Source organism: Pteropus medius, unplaced genomic scaffold (assembly GCF_902729225.1).
Source record: "Pteropus medius unplaced genomic scaffold, Ma_sr-lr_union100, whole genome shotgun sequence".
NCBI lineage: Eukaryota > Metazoa > Chordata > Mammalia > Chiroptera > Pteropodidae > Pteropus > Pteropus medius.
In genome coordinates this window covers 679,395-695,393 of record NW_024350399.1, presented here as the reverse complement: position 1 = coordinate 695,393, position 15,999 = coordinate 679,395, and the positions used below count along the sequence as shown (strand labels likewise).

Here is a 15,999-nt window from a genome sequence, read left to right as displayed (position 1 = left end):
TGTTTGGATATGCACTTCGTAATAGAAGGAATACACGATAGTAGGTGACTAATGTAAATAATAAAGGAAGAGCAATGTAGTTATACTAAATATTTACAAAGTCAAATTCTAAAAACAAAAAGACAGTCTGATCTTTGGGCCAAGATATTTTGACAGTCCAGTAAATTTTAGTTACGATGATGCTACTTTGCCCATTAAGAACAAGTTCAGGTTTTAGTGGAACTGATTTAAGCAACTGGGTGATAATTTATTTAAACTCATATATTAGGAATTAACCATGTTTTAATCTTTTCTATTTAAAATTGTAGCATAATGCACATCCTGTACAAAAATCTTTTTATATATTTTATCAAATTTTTGTTATAATTTATACAAAATAATCTATTGAAAGTATAAAATTCTATGGAGTTTGAGCAATAATATACTTGTGGAATCATTACCACAATTAAGAAAAAGACCACATCCAACATGCCAAGAAAAGATCCTTTATGCTACTTTGCAGCCCATCCCTTTATCTGCCCCTGACTGTAGACAATCCTTGATCTGTTCCTTATGACTATATATGTTCCTGTTTTCTGGAAATTTACCAAAGTGGAATCATGTAGTATATACTTGTTTTGTTTATTTTATTTATTTTTAGATTCATCCATGTCGTTGCATGTATCAGCATTGTAGAGTGGTATACCATTGTATATACCATCATTTTTAACCTGCTTATCTGCTGAGTTAACTTACGAAATCTTTGTTAAACTAGATGGCAAATAATTTTTCAAATATTTTCTTTCAGAAATGTTAGAGTTTTAGTTTTTACATTGAGATCCATGATCTATTTAGAGTAAATTTTTGTATACTGTGTCAAGTAAGAGTTTATGTTCATTCTTTTTTTTTTTTTTTTGGCACATGGACATCCATAGAGAATAAATTTAAGTATAGATTTTGTGATATCAATTCTTTTTATTTTTCTATTGTCACAATGTGTCTGCTGGCTTCATCCAATTTCTAACTACTATTAAACCATGGTGGTGGCAAATGTAGCTCCAAATAAAGAAGTTCCCATTTTTTTATGTTCTTTTATACCTTTAACTCCTGAGTAATAATACAGTGGCTGGTCCCCACATACAAGAAAATACTTTCCCAAAACTCATTTGGCCTTGTGTTTGATTCTTTTTCCATAATTTTTGCTCTGTGTTTATAAAACTATGTGGTAGATGGTAGAAGATGGTTCTTTCTCACTCACAGTCCTTTTCATCTCTACTCAAGTCAGATGAGTTTTCGCAGCACTACTTCAAGCAGCATTATAATGCTGTTTTAGAGGGAATTGCTAGTTGGCCATCATTTAATTCACTGCTTGTACTCATTTAAGGTCATCTTGGGAGGTTGTTGCCACTGTGTAGTTTCAGCATATGTTTAGGTTTTTTCTAAGTAAAATTTCTTTGGCTATTTTGTCAAGTGTCAGCAGATAAAGGAGGAGGAAAGGTAGTTAGCACTTGGTCACATGCTACCATCTTTCTAGATTTGGGGTATTTTTTCTTGCTAATAAAATTATTCAGAAAAACTTTCAAATCTTTCTTAACATCTTTCCTAGTGTTTAATATTTAGCATTATAAAAAGTCTTTGTAAATAGTCTTCATAAAAAGTTTTACTTCCACTGATGTTTTTGACATCTATTTTTCTATATATTTCACGTTTTTTTCCCCTAGTCCAAGCCATAATGGGATAATATTGTCATTTAGGTTAATTAGTTTTTTGACTTGATAACGTCTCTTAAATTTTTAAGTTATCATATGCTAACATTACAAAAGGGTCCAGAATAGGTATTTAGCAATGTCGTTTGAAGGAATTAATAGATTCTCAGTCAACAGATAAACAATTATTGCATACCAGGTCTTATTCCTTAATCACATGGTGCTTAATTCATATAATATTTGACCAAATTGAATCAGACTATGTTGCCTACACTTCTCACATTTGATTATTGTTACAAGGTTTTGAGAATGTGTTGCCTTTGCTTATTTATTAAGAATTCATTAGAAAAGTGTTTTGAAACATGATCTTCACTTATAAAATGATCGAAATTGAGGATAGACAATGTCTTTTTGTTCTTATTTAAAAAATTCATTTTGTTTAAATATTGATCTCACTTTCAATAAAATGCAATAATTTGTTTTGTGTAAATGAGCTAAACATATTGACTATTGTGCTATAGTAATCATGAGAACAATGTACTTATTACTTAATATTTTTATTAATAATTAAACATGGACTCCCAGATTATTCAAAACATAACATAGAAGCATAATGTTCAGCAATTCTCAAATATGTTTGAAGAGTGACTACTTGAGGAAGCATACCTAAAATACTCAGTGGATACTTGTGAGTGAATTAAAAATTATTTTGTTTTCTTTTCTCGTTTATTCTATTGGGAAAATGAATCAATAAAATCCTGACTGTAAAGCTGGAAATGTGTAAAAGAATCTGATAATTATTTCACATCACGTGATTATATAATCTACTATAGTGAGGAGCTACGTAACTGAGAAACTAAGCACTTCTGTGGAAGCCAGAAAATTAAAGTGAAATTTATATTCAGAACTTTCCTACTGAAATGCATTTGGTTAAAAGTGCTTGAAAAAATGTGACATCAAAATATAAAAGAAGTGATTTTTAATGTTAAAATTGATATTAAACAAATAATGACTATTTGAATTCTACAACGTATTTAATTTTACGTATTAATTTTAACCTCAAGAATAATTTTTAAAGAAAAATAGAATGCTACTCAGAGCTAATACTACTGTTTCAGTTTTCCATATCACCTTATAGGCGTCCACTGATATACATACATATTCATGTCTCTTAATGTGTTTTCATATCTGACTTCCAGATTCTTTTCTATGATGTTGATATAACAGCATTCTTTATTGTTACTTCCATTAGTTGCATGTTCATTTTTTTATTACAAAAGATATTTGTATCTTCATTTTTAGCAAATTGATTTATAATTCCTATAGAATGGAAAGTTCAGTAACTTAAAAATTATGTGTTTTGGTATATTTAGATTTTTTCTCATCTTTCTTTTATGTTCTGCTTACATTAACCATAGCACTTATTACATAGTATTGTGGTTACTATCAGTTAATATTTATTTCTTGTATAATATATTGAGCCACGATCTCCAACTGTTTTTCTTATTCTTATATTCCTCAGTGTCTGAGACATAGTACAAGCTTAGTAAATATTTAATGCAGTCCCCTTCATGGTATTCAACAACAACAGAATTAAATCTAAAATCTGGTGTGCCTGCAGGTGGTGTTGGGGGGATGGCTCAACAAGAGAACAATGGTGCCTGCCAGCACTTTATTCTCAAGAGAGAGCTGACCCTTTAGTCCTTAACCTGAAGCCAGACAATTCAGTTTCTCCCTGTATGTCCTTGGCACTTTTTGTTGGTCTCTAGCAATCTTCCATATCAGTAGACACAATTCCTACTGATTGTCATAGCCAGATGTTATGGTATTCCTCTTTCCTGCACTGAAAAGTACTTTCCTGAAAGTACTTTCCTAGAGTACTTTCCAATACTCTAGGCTGCGGAGCTGGATATGGGGCTGGGACCCCTCGTACCTCAGTAGGGACTTCCACAGCTGAGCTATCCTTCCCAATTTTTAACTGCAACAAGTGGATGTGGGACCCACCTATTTTGCATCTCTGCCCCTCCTACCAGTCTTGTCATGGCTTCTTCTTTATATCTTTAGTTATAGGAGTTCTATTCAGCTAGTCCTCAGATGGTTCTCAAAGGTGGTTCTTCTATAATTTAGTTGTAATTTTGATTTGGTCATGGAATGTGAGCACTGCGTTTACCTATTGTTCTATCTTTACTGTAAGTATTCCTGAAAATAGTTTTGTACTGGACCGCCAGTCAATTCTCATCAATTGTCATTGTTGAAAAGGCTTGCATCTATAAGTTGTAGGATTTTGTATGGTCTTTGAGATCAAATAATTTATGAGATTATTATGAAAAGACTAAATTACTAATTGAATAATTACATTATCAAATGAATGTAAATTATAGAATGTAAACTTTCTATATAATCACATCTTTTTCTCTGGAGCTCCCTGTCATAACCTCACTAAATTTATGAAAGGAAATTCAATTATGTAAAACAAAATTTTCTCAGGTGCTCCTGCTTTAGCACTGGCTTCTGTCAAGAAAATTTTGGATAAAAGAGAATATATTACATTTCTCAAGATTCATGAGTCAGTATTAGGGTAGATAGTGATAATAACTGACATTCTTTGGTGTTTGGTCCACCCTTTTGGACCTTTGAAGGAAGATCCTTATTAAATTCCAGAGGCAAACATGCCAAAATTGGATTCATATCAGAAAGTAGTAAGTAAACAGATTTTGAAAAGTTTATCACTGAACTTACTCTCCATCTCATTAAATTCTCCTCTTTACTTTTGTTTTTACAAAAAGTCTTGATATCTATTGTCTCATTAAAATATTTATATAACGGTTTTAATAACTTTAACCAATGATTACTTATTGATGGTATTTTACACAGAAAGGTACATTGTCTGGAAAGGGTTTTTTTCAGTCACGAGGATCATTTCATGCATATCTAGTATTTTATGGACAATAATTATTTACTTCTATATAGTGCTTTATGCATAGTTAGAGCTATGCTTGGATGGAATATTATAAAATTTTATCTGCAGGTGGGAAAAACTGATTTATTATATCTTTTATAAATATTTTTATTTGAACATCCAAATATACCTTTAACAGTGAACCAATTCATTTCATAGCTGTATCATAGACTCTAGCTTGAGTTTAATCTGAATTTGCTAACTATTTTGGTAAAAATATCCTCTAAAAATTTAACAGAAAAAAATACAAGTTCATTTTCTGGTGGTATGAGGGCTGACCGGTTTCCTAGGTATACTTTTTGTCTCTTTATCCTCATGGCACACTGGTGATACTAGCATGCAGCATCTTCGTACCAAATGCCTATCAAAAGCAATCAAACCCTTCTCTTACCCAGGCCTCTATTTTACTTTCTTTTGTTCTTAATTTCTTGCTCAGTATTACATGAATCATTTTATAGGACACCATGTTGTTATGCTTTAAAAATCATTTTATTTTCCATGGGAAGTAACATAGTTATATCAGATAGAGAAGCTTCAGTACTTGTCCTGGTAAGGTGATGATGAAGATTTGGAAATGCTTGTGTTACTTCGAGAAAACACCTTTGACAGAGCTGAAGATACCTTTGCCAGCATTTTAGATCCTTGTTTGGAAATGGTGGGGTTGGGAGTTTCTGTGGATACAGCAAAAAAGTAATATAGATGTTTATTAGACATGTTAATATTATAGTCATACTACAGCATTGATGACTTAGAATTTAGAAATTGATATTTATAAACTATTTTATGGGTTTAAAAAACATTCACAAAGATTCTTTTGATTTGATTCAACACTCCTCTAAAGAGAACAAAAAAAAATGATGCCTCTCCATTTTTAGACACTGAATCTTGGTGAGGTCAAATACCTTGCCTAATAACACATGAGAGGCAAGAGGCCAAGTAGGGAATACAGTCTAGCTTTCTGACTCTCCTGGCATCATTATACCAACTGCACACTGATGCTCCTCTAGTCAGGTGTGCAGAGAATGCCTTTCTTTTTATAGCAGAAACCTCTGTGAAAAAGCCTGATGAGCTATAAACTCACATGGTAAAGTAACTTTCGACTCTATAAAGTGAGGATGTTTACTTCAGAGTGCTCAGGTGAAAAAGAAGTGCATTAAAACTGCTATAATTTCTCACTCACTTGCGGTAAATTTTTAGTTGACTAATTTCAAGTGATTTTTTTTGGTCATGTGAGATAAGAGTCCCTGAATTCATTTTTCTGTACCACTTATTCAGCACATGGGCTCTTAGTGAATATATTTTAATTTAACAAAATTATTTTACATGTAAAGACAGAAGTGAACATTTATGTGCTTTTCTGAAACTTTGATAGGATGTAAAAGGACATGAAAATACACAGTAAAAGCTCATATTTTCTTAAATGCAGTACATTCCAAAAATCATGACTGTACCTCTTGCAGTTGCCTAGATTTATCTTTTCTAGCAAGATAATCTAAAGTTAAAGCTAAAATAGCTGCCAGCAAATTTAACCATAAATAAAGAACAAAAAAGTCTGTGTAGGTTTTTTTTTAACCTGTGCTATTATTTTTTCAAATGACATAAGAATTAAAAAGGAATAGGTCACAATCTACAACAAATAAGACAAAAGCATGGCTGAAAGAGAAAGATGTACAGTGTTAAAAAGTAAGATATAAATTTTACTAGCATTGATTGTTGCAAGGCATTTTTGCAAGACTTCTGAAATTCTCATTGGAGAAGTAAAGAGTGTCTATTCTTGAAATATGGCAGTCTGTTTAAAATGCAGATTTCTGGGCATTATTGCTCAGAGTTGCTAACTTAGGTAGTATAGAGAAGGTCCTGGAATCTGCATTGTTAAAATGTATCCTGGGTAGCTCTCATGCAAAAAAATTTCTGGAAACACACTGAGGACACTGCCCCAAATCTGCATTCATTATTAGATTCCTGCATCTTATTCAAAACTGGTGGGTGGCTGATGTTCTAGGTTAATAGCATACCATACATGAAGCCCATCCGCAGAGAGAACAGTGAACCTTTAAGTTTATCAATTAATAGCTCTTTTCATAGCAAAATTGTAGGCTATCATTGTCATTACCCAATGTGTACTTTATCCTGGGATGCAGTGGCAACTATATGGAACCACCATGTGAAAGGAAGAAATAATGTAGGATCAAAGTCAGAAGACCTGTTTTTGAAGCCTAAAAGCTGTACATGTTTGGACTGTGTAACTTCAGGCAGTTGTAAACCTTTAGTTTCTCTTTTATAAATTAAGATTTTAAGATTTGCAAAGGGAGAATAATCGGGTGTAGAAGATATGGACAAGTTTTTTTTTTTCTGTTTGATTCACGAAACATTTCACGAAAGCTTTGAAATATTTAATAAGTTAGGAATTTTCACATAAAACTTCTATCTCTGGCTTTTTTTGAAAAATGCTAAAACCTGAATTGGAAGACCTTGCAGATCTAAGCATAAGGAAATTGTGAATAGAGGAATGCTTCTTGATGCCCCTGAAATTGCTCTACCCAGTCTCTGATTTGGCCTTGAAAACTGGTTTATGTTCACCTAGACTCCATATATACCAGTTAGAGTCTATTGAAAAAATATTTAGCTTAACACTGTTTGAATACTCTGGCTTTTGTTCCTGAGAACTTCCTGTGATGATAGGGCAGGGGGGGGGAGGAGGAAAAATGTTAACACCTTTTTTCCTAAGGCATAATAGCATTGACACAAACCTGATTTTATTTTCACCAAAAAGTCAGAAAATTTAGGCAGGTGGAAGAAATTATTTTTAATGTATAAACAAAGGGAACAAAACTGAAATAGGTGAGATCCCTAGAATTTTGGGGCATGTCTTAGCCCTTCATTTAGGAATTATGAAAGATGAAGTGCGATGTGGGAGAGGCAGACCCTGTAACTTAGTAGTTACGCATCTGTGCACAAGCATGCGATTGCTATGGGCCTATTTGTTTACGTGTAAATGAGAAGTTACCCCAGGCCCTGTCCAGCTCTAACACTCTGATTGTACATAGCTAATTAAAAGTGGGTAATTGGAACAGAGGAAGGTACTAGTTATATAAAATACTTTGAAAACCTGGAGAATTTTGAGGCAATACCAAGAGAAAGTCTGGTGGAGTTCTACAGAACTAGAAGTTGTCTAAGTTCCAAAGGAAGTTAATATGCCAGTAAAAAAAGAAAATCAGGCCAAGGAGGTAGAAATGATACTGTGAGAAAAGTTTCACAAAGACCCAAACTAGAGAGGCAGTTAATATGTTAGGGAGTCAAAAACCTGAGTTTGAGTCTTAGGTTCACTACATAGAGCTGTGTGAATATTAGCAAATTAATTCTAACTTCTCTTTCAGTTTCCTCATATGTAGAATGTGAATGAAACTATTTTCCCTGCTTGTCTCACAAGAGGACTCAATGAGGTATCTTATATGTAAATACTACGTATTTTGTAGTCAAGTCATCAAGAACCAACACAAGCACTCTCTATCTAAATTAGCCTTTGGGCCAATGTAAATTCTAAGGAAAAAAAAAAAAAAGAAAGCAGCGGTAAAACCTCAATTAACTCAAATATGAGAGTGACTGATTATTTGACCTGACAAAATTGGTAAAATTTCATTGTTGATAATCTTTCTAAAGTGTCTGACTCTATATGCATGTAATTGAACTGATTTAGACATCCTATTGATTATGCAACACATCAACTTGAATATCTAATGGATACCTCAATTTCAACATAACCCAAACAGAATTTTTGTGTCCCCTTTCCCTGCTAGTTATTCCCATGGTCTCTCCTATTTTATTAAATGCCTTCTTCTATTATATGCCAATTTAGGCTCTTGGAAATACAGCTGTGATCTTCATGGATCTTACATTCTAGAGCGAGATAGTGAAAAAACAATTAACAGTCAGATAATCATAAGTGCCAGGGTGAAAAACAAACAGAGAAGTGAATTAGTGGCATGGTGGGAATGAAGACCTCATTGAGAAGGTGACATTAGAGTAAAGATCCGAAGGTGAGGAATGAGCAGTGCAGATATAGGAGGAAAAGCACTGCAGGAGGATTAGTAAGTGCTAAAGCCCTGAATGATAGCCTAGAATGTCTAAGGAGCAGCAAGGAGGTCGGTGACACTGGAGCAGAGTGAGCCAGGAGGAGAAATAAAAGAGGTGGTTAGAGATATTAGGGGGTTGGGGTAATGTCCAGGTGATGTAGGGTTTTGCAAGCCATTGCAATTTCTTTGGTTTTTGTCACAAATAACAAGGAAAACATTTATTATCTGAAATTATCTTGTTTATGTCCTTACCCGTTGACTCCCTGCCCTAAGTTACAATGTAAATGCTATGAAATCAAGGACTTTGTCAGGCTTGTTCTCACATGTGATGTGACACAAAGGAGATGATCAGTAAATCTTTGAATGAATAAGTAAATGATTTAATTAGACAATTGCAATATTATTGAAGGATATAAGAATTAAGCATGATCATTGCAACAAAGTTGGAAAAAACAAAACATAATAGCCTGTGATTTCATAATATAGGTATCATATGATTATTGTGACACCTTCTGGTTATGGTGTGTTCATAGAATTCTGGCATATTTATTGCTATACTATGAATTATCTTAATGAAAATTATTTCCACTTCCACTTTCCATAAGAGAATATGTTTCTCAACGCACTCCTGGAGTAGGTTATATGTTTGAAATAGCCAGTGTAAATCTGTGGTTTGAATTGCAAGGCCACTTAACAGTAAACACAGCACTCTATCTCTTGTACTTATTATTATTGTTATAACCACATTGATCTGCTTTGGATTCAACAGAGAATCAAAAAGTCCTCACAAGTGTTTGAAGGAGTCAGTACTAAAAGATTAAAAAGTGAGGTCTAAACTAGCCAGATTTTAATGTGAACAAATAAATTTAGCTTTAAAAGCCGTGTGTGTGTGTGCGTGTGTGCGCGTGTGTATGTGTGGGTGTATTTTGGTAGGGCTAAGAGCAAAGGAGACTAACCTCTCAAAAAATTATTAAATCCTAATGTCACTTGTTCTGGCTTAGAAACTGTCATATGATATATCTTTATTTTGTTGATATTTCTTACAGGAGCATGGTAAATGTAAATTTATATCATACCACATTTTTGACCAAAATCATTAATAACATTTTAATGGCAATTCAAATAAGGCAAACTAGTTGGCTCATTTTAACACTTCAGTGATGTAGGACTGGATCATTTTCCTAAAGTAGATAAGCTAACGGGGGGAAAATAAACAGTATCAATTTTAGATTTGATAACTTAAAAAATTATCAAAATAGTAAACAGTCTTCTTTTGAATATTTTCTAATTTAAATTAAAAGTAATAAATCCAACCTTGTGATATATTAGCATGTGTGCTGGGGGTACAATCTGCAGTCTCACTAAAATAAAAGAAAAGAGTATTTAATTTTCTGTGTATTCAATGAATAAAGGAATTATCAGTTAGGCAAGAAAACAACCTGTCAGTCATTCTTCATATAGAAGTAAACTTGGAATAGTGAATCTTTGAATTTCCAAATTCAATAAAAATTGACTTTTTTTCCACTTTAAAAATTTTCGTTAAATATATAAGATAAAATTTACCATTTTAAACTAGTTTAAATGTACAGTTTTGTGCTTTGAGCACATTCACATTGTCATGCAACCATTACCACCATCCATCTCCAGAACCTTTTCGTCTCCCCCAACTAAAACTCGATACCCATTAGATACTAACACCCCATTTCCCTTTCTCTTCATCCCCTGGAACCAGTATTCTGCTGTCTGCTTCGGATTTGGCATTTATATCTAGGTATCTGATATAAATGAAATCTATAATATTTGCATTTAATGTTTTGAGAAACTGTTATACTGTTTTCCACAGAAAATGAACCATTTTAAATTCCCAACAGCAACATACACGAGTTTCAATAATAAGCGATAACACTTGTTACTTTCTGGTATTTTAAAAATGATAGCTATTCTAATCAGTGTGAATAGCATCTCATTGTGGTTTTGATTTGCATTTCCCTAATGATTAGTGATACTGAAATCTTTTTATGTACTTATTCTCATTTGTGTATCTTTTCTGGAGAAATATCTATTCAAAGTCCTTTCCTCAATTCTTATTTTTTTTTTTTTTTGATGGTGGTGGTGAGTTATAGGAGTACTTTGTACGTTCTGGATATTTCAGATATATGATTTGCAAATCTTTTCATTTACTGGGTTGACTTTTCACCCTATCCTTTGAAGCACAAAATATTTTAATTTTGGTTAAGTCCAATTTATTTATATTTTCTTTTGTTGCTTGTGCTTTTAGTGTCATATCCAAGAACTTACTGCCAAATTTGATTGTGTGTCATTATACAGTTTTCCCAACACCATTTGTTAAAAAGACCATTCTTTTCCCATTAAATGGTCTTGGCATGCTTATAAAAAATATTTTAACCATATATGGTCTACATGTCTCTCTTTAAGTCAGTACCACCCTGTTTTTTTTTTTTTTAATTTATTGGGGTGACATTGGTTTAAAAAATCATAGAGGTTTTAAATGTACAATTCAATAATACATTATCTGTATATCGCATTGTGTGTTCACCATCCAATGTCGAATCTCCTGTCACCATATATTTGATCCTCTTTACCCTCATCTCCCTTCCCTCACCCTCATTTCCCTCTGGTAACCACTAAACTGTTGTCTGTGTCTATAGTGTATCTGTGAGTTTTTGTTTGTCTTGATCATTTGTTACTTTCAGTTTTATATCCCACATATGACTGAAATCATATGGTTCTCAACTTTTTTGTCCAACTTATTTCGCTTAGAATGATTATCTCAAGATCCATCCTTGTTGTCACAAATGGCAGTATTTCACCTTTTCTTATGGCTGAGCACTAGTTCATTGTATACATGTACCATATCCTCTTTATCCAGTCATCTATAAAAGTGCATTTTGATTGTTTCTATGTCTTGGCCACCATGAATAGTGTTGCAGTGAACATCGGAGTGCATATATCTTTATGGATAAGTGTTTTCAGATTTTGGGGGTAGATATCCAGAAGGGGATGGCTGGGTCATGTGGTAACTCTATTTTTAATTTTTTGAGGAACCTCCATACTGTTTTCCAGAGAGGCTGTAGCAATTTACATTCCCACCAGCAGTGTATGAGGGTTCCTTCCCTCCCCCAACCTCTCCAACACTTGTTATTACTTGTCTTGTTGATAATAGCTATTCTAGCAGGTGTGGGGCATCTCATTGTGGTTTTAATTTACATTTCACTAATAGTTAATGAAGTTGAGTATCTTTTCATATGTCTCTTGGCTGTTTGTAGTCTTCTTGGGAGAAGTGTTCAGGTCTCCTGCTCAGTTTTTAATTGGATTGTTTTTTGTTATTGAGTTGTATGAGTTCTTTATATATTTTAGATATTAGCCCCTTATCATGTTGTTCGCAAATATCTTCTCCCATTCAGTTGGTTGCCTCTTTGTTTTGCTGATGCTTTCTTTTGCTGTGCAGAAACTTTTTAGTTTGATATAGTCTCATTCATTTAATTTTGCCTTTATCTCCCTTATTTGCTTTGAGGTCAAATTCATAAAATCCTCTCTAAAACCAAGTTCCATGAGTTTAGGACCTATGTTTTTTCTATGAAATTTATTGTTGCAGGTCTAATATTTAGATCTTTGATCCATTTTGAGTTAATTTTGGTGTATGACAGCAGTCTAGTTTCATTCTTTCGCATGTAGCTTTCCAATTTTCCAAGCACCATTTATTGAAGGGTCTTTCCTTTCTCCATTGTATTTTTTGGCTCCTTTGTCAAAAATTATTTGCCTATACACAGGGGAGTTTATTTCTGGGCTCTCAGTTCTGTCTCATTGGTCTATGTGTCTGTTTTTCTGCTAATGCCATGCTGTTTTGATTACTGTCACTTTATAGTATAATTTGAAGTCAGGCAGTGTGATGCCTCCAGACTTGCTCTTTTTTCTCGGGATTGCATTAGCTATTCAGGGTCTTTTGTTATTCCATACAAATAGTACCACCTTGTTTTAATTACCCTGGCTTTGCAGTAAATTTTGAAATCAGGAAATCTGACTTGCTCTTCCTTTTCAAGATTGTTTTGGCTAGTAGGAGTCGCTTGAGATACCTATAAATTTTAGAATGATTTTTTTTTCTATTTCTGCAAAATATGTCATTAGTATTTTTATAAGGATTGCATTCGCTATGTAAAATACTTTGCATAATATTGATTTCTGAACAATTTAAGTCTTCTACTCTATGAACATGAGATGTTTTTCCATTCGTTTGTGTCTCCTTTAATTTCCTTCAGGAATATTTTGTAGATTTTAATATACAAGTCTTTAGCCTCCTGGTTAAGGTTATTCCTAAGTATTTTATTTTGTTTAATAGTAGTGTAAATCATATTTTAAAAAATTAGTTTCCTTTTAAAATTGTTCATTGTTAGTGTATAGAAATGCAACTGATTTTTCTGTGTTGATTTTGTATCCAGCAACTTTGGTGAATTCATTTTTTAGTTCTAAAAGGTTTTTTTGTTTGTCTCTTTCTTTTTGTGTGGAATCTTTAGAGTTCTCTACATAAAAGATGTCATCTGTGAACAGAAATCATTTTACTTCTTCTCTTCCAATTTAGATGCCTTTTGTTTTCTGCTTCATTGCTCTGGCTAGTACTTCCAGTACTATGTTCAGTAAAAGTGGTGAGAGTGGCACCCTTGACATGTTCCTGAGTACAATGGTAGTTGTAGAGATTTTCTATATATGAGTTTTATTATACTGAGGTAATCTTCTTCCTAGTTTGTTAAGTGTTATCTTGAAAATTTTGTCAAATGTTTTCTCTGCATTAATTTAGATGAGGGAGTGTGTGCATATGTTTTTCCTTCCTCTTGTTAATGTGTTGTACTACACCGATCCATTTTCATACATTGAATTTCTCTTGTAATATTGGTATAAATTGTACTTAGTCATGATGTATAATCCACTTAATGTGCTGTTAAATTCTGTTTTCTAGTATTTTGTTAAAAGACTTTTTCATCTATATTCATTAGGGATATTTGTCTATAGTTTTCTTGTAGTGTCTCACAACTATAAATTTCCCTCTTAGCACTACTTTCACTGTATCTCGTAAGTTTTAGTGTATTGTGTTTTTGTTTTTAATTGTCTTAAATATTTTCTAATCTCTCTTATGATTTCTTGTTTGATTCATTGGTTGTTTAAGAATGTGTTATTTAATTTCCACATATTTGTGAATTTTCCAGTTTTCCTTCAGCTATTTAATTTTAATTTAATTCCATTGTGAGTAGAAGAGATAACTTACATGATTTCAATCTTTTAAAGTTTATCAAGGCTTTTTTAGTGGTCTACATATGGTCTATCCTGGAGAATGTGTCATGTACATTTGAGAAAAACGTGTATTCTGCTTTTTTGAGTGGAGTGTTATGTATATATCTGTTAGTTCCTTTGGTCTATAGTGTTGTTTAAGTTCTCCACATCTTCTGTCTGGTTATTCTATCCACTACTGAAAGTTGTTTGTTTGTAATTGTTATATCTCTGGTGAATTGACCCTTTTATCATTATATAATGTTCTCCATCTCTTGTAATAACTTTTTATTTAAAGTGCATTTTGTTTGATATTTGTCTAGCTGCACCTGCTCTCTTTTGGTTTATATTTTCATGAGATATCTTTTCCAATCCTTTCACTTTTGACTTGTGTGTGTCCTTATATCTAAAGCGAGTCTCTTATACACAATACATAGTTGGATCCTGTTTTTAAAGCCAAGTCAACCTCTTTCTTTTAATTGGAGTGTTTAATCAATTTACACTTAAAATAATTATTAATAGGAAAGCAATTACTTTTGCCATTTTGTTATTTTTCTGTAAGTCTTTTACTTTTTTTAATCCCTCATTTCCTCCACTACTGCCTTCTTTTGCAGAGACATTTTTATTACTTTTTCACTTTTTATGCATATTCTACAGATATTTTCTTTGTTACTGCATGGATTACATATAACATCCTAAAGTTTTGACAATCTATCTTAAATTGATAGCAACTTAACTTTAATACAGAAACTCTACTCATTTATAGATTAACCCCCATCTCCTTTATGTTATTGATGTCCCAAATTATGACTTTATGTATTCTGTACCCATCAACAGTGATTTATAATTATTTTTATGCATTGTATTTTTATATCCTATAGAAAGAACTAGAGTTATGAACTAAAATTATAACTAATTTTTCCAGCTTTATTAAAATATAATAGATAATTAGTTGCTCGTATTTACATTTTACAATTCAATGAGTTTTTTTTTTTACTTATGGTTGGCATACAATAATATATTGGTTTCAGTTGTACAACATAGTGATTAGAGATCTTTATAACTCACAAAGTGATCACTAAATCTAGTACCTCTCTTCCCCCTTACATTTTATTACAACATTTTTAACTATTTTCCTTATGCTGCACTTTATTTTGTAACTCTCTATTTGTATTTCTTAATCCCTTTGTCCTTTTTCATCGACCCCCAACAACCCTCCCATCTAGTAGCCCTCAAAATATTCTCTACATTTATAAGTTTATCTCCATTTTTGTTTGTTTTGTTCTTTAGATTCAACATGTATGTGAAATCATGTGATATTTGTCTTTCTCTATCTGACTTATTTCATTCAGCACAATACCCACTAGGTCCATCAAGGTGATATCTTCTTCCATTCCCTTCCTTTTTGTCTGTGTGTGTCTTTTAATCTGAAATGAGTCTCTCATAGGCAGCATATGTAGGGGTCTTATTTTCTTATCCATTCAGCCACCCTACCTTTTGGTTGGAGCACTTAATTCTTTTCCATTCGAGGTACTTGATGGGAATGTAGTTATTACCATTCTTTATTCATGTTTTTAATACATGTTTTTTTCTTCTTAAAGAAATCATTCCAACATTTCCTGTAGTACTGGCTTGATGCTGATAAATTCCTTTAGCTTATTTTTGTCTGGGAAGCTCTTTATCTTCCTTCGACTCTAAATAGCTTTGCTGGATAAAGTGTTCTTGATTGTAGATCTTGGGTTTTCATCACGTTCAATATTTTGTGCCAAGCCCTTCTGCATGGTTTTTTTTTGAGAAATCAGCTGCCAGTCTTACAGATGCTCCCTTGTAAGTAACTAACTGCTTTTCTCTTGCTGCTTTTAGATTCTCTCTTTGTATTTATTTAACCTTTGGCATTTTAATTATGATATATTTTGGTGTAGGCCTCTTTCGGTTCCTGGCTTTTGGGAGTCTCTGAGCTTGCTGGGGTTTTATGTCTATTTCTTTCATGAGGTGAGGGAAG

At 32.7% G+C, this 15,999-nt stretch overlaps 1 protein-coding gene across 1 annotated transcript in view; it reads right to left on the bottom strand.

Moving 5' to 3' along the window:
• Positions 1-5,178: 5,178 nt before the first annotated feature.
• Positions 5,179-15,999, bottom strand: part of FSIP2 (fibrous sheath interacting protein 2) — an 86,245-nt gene continuing 75,424 nt past the window's right edge. The window contains exons 22-23 of the mRNA XM_039839931.1: positions 10,032-10,078; positions 5,179-5,315 (exon numbers count right to left, since the gene is read on the bottom strand). Of these exons, the coding sequence (XP_039695865.1) occupies positions 5,179-5,315; positions 10,032-10,078 (184 nt within the window). The remainder of the gene's footprint in view (positions 5,316-10,031; positions 10,079-15,999) is intronic.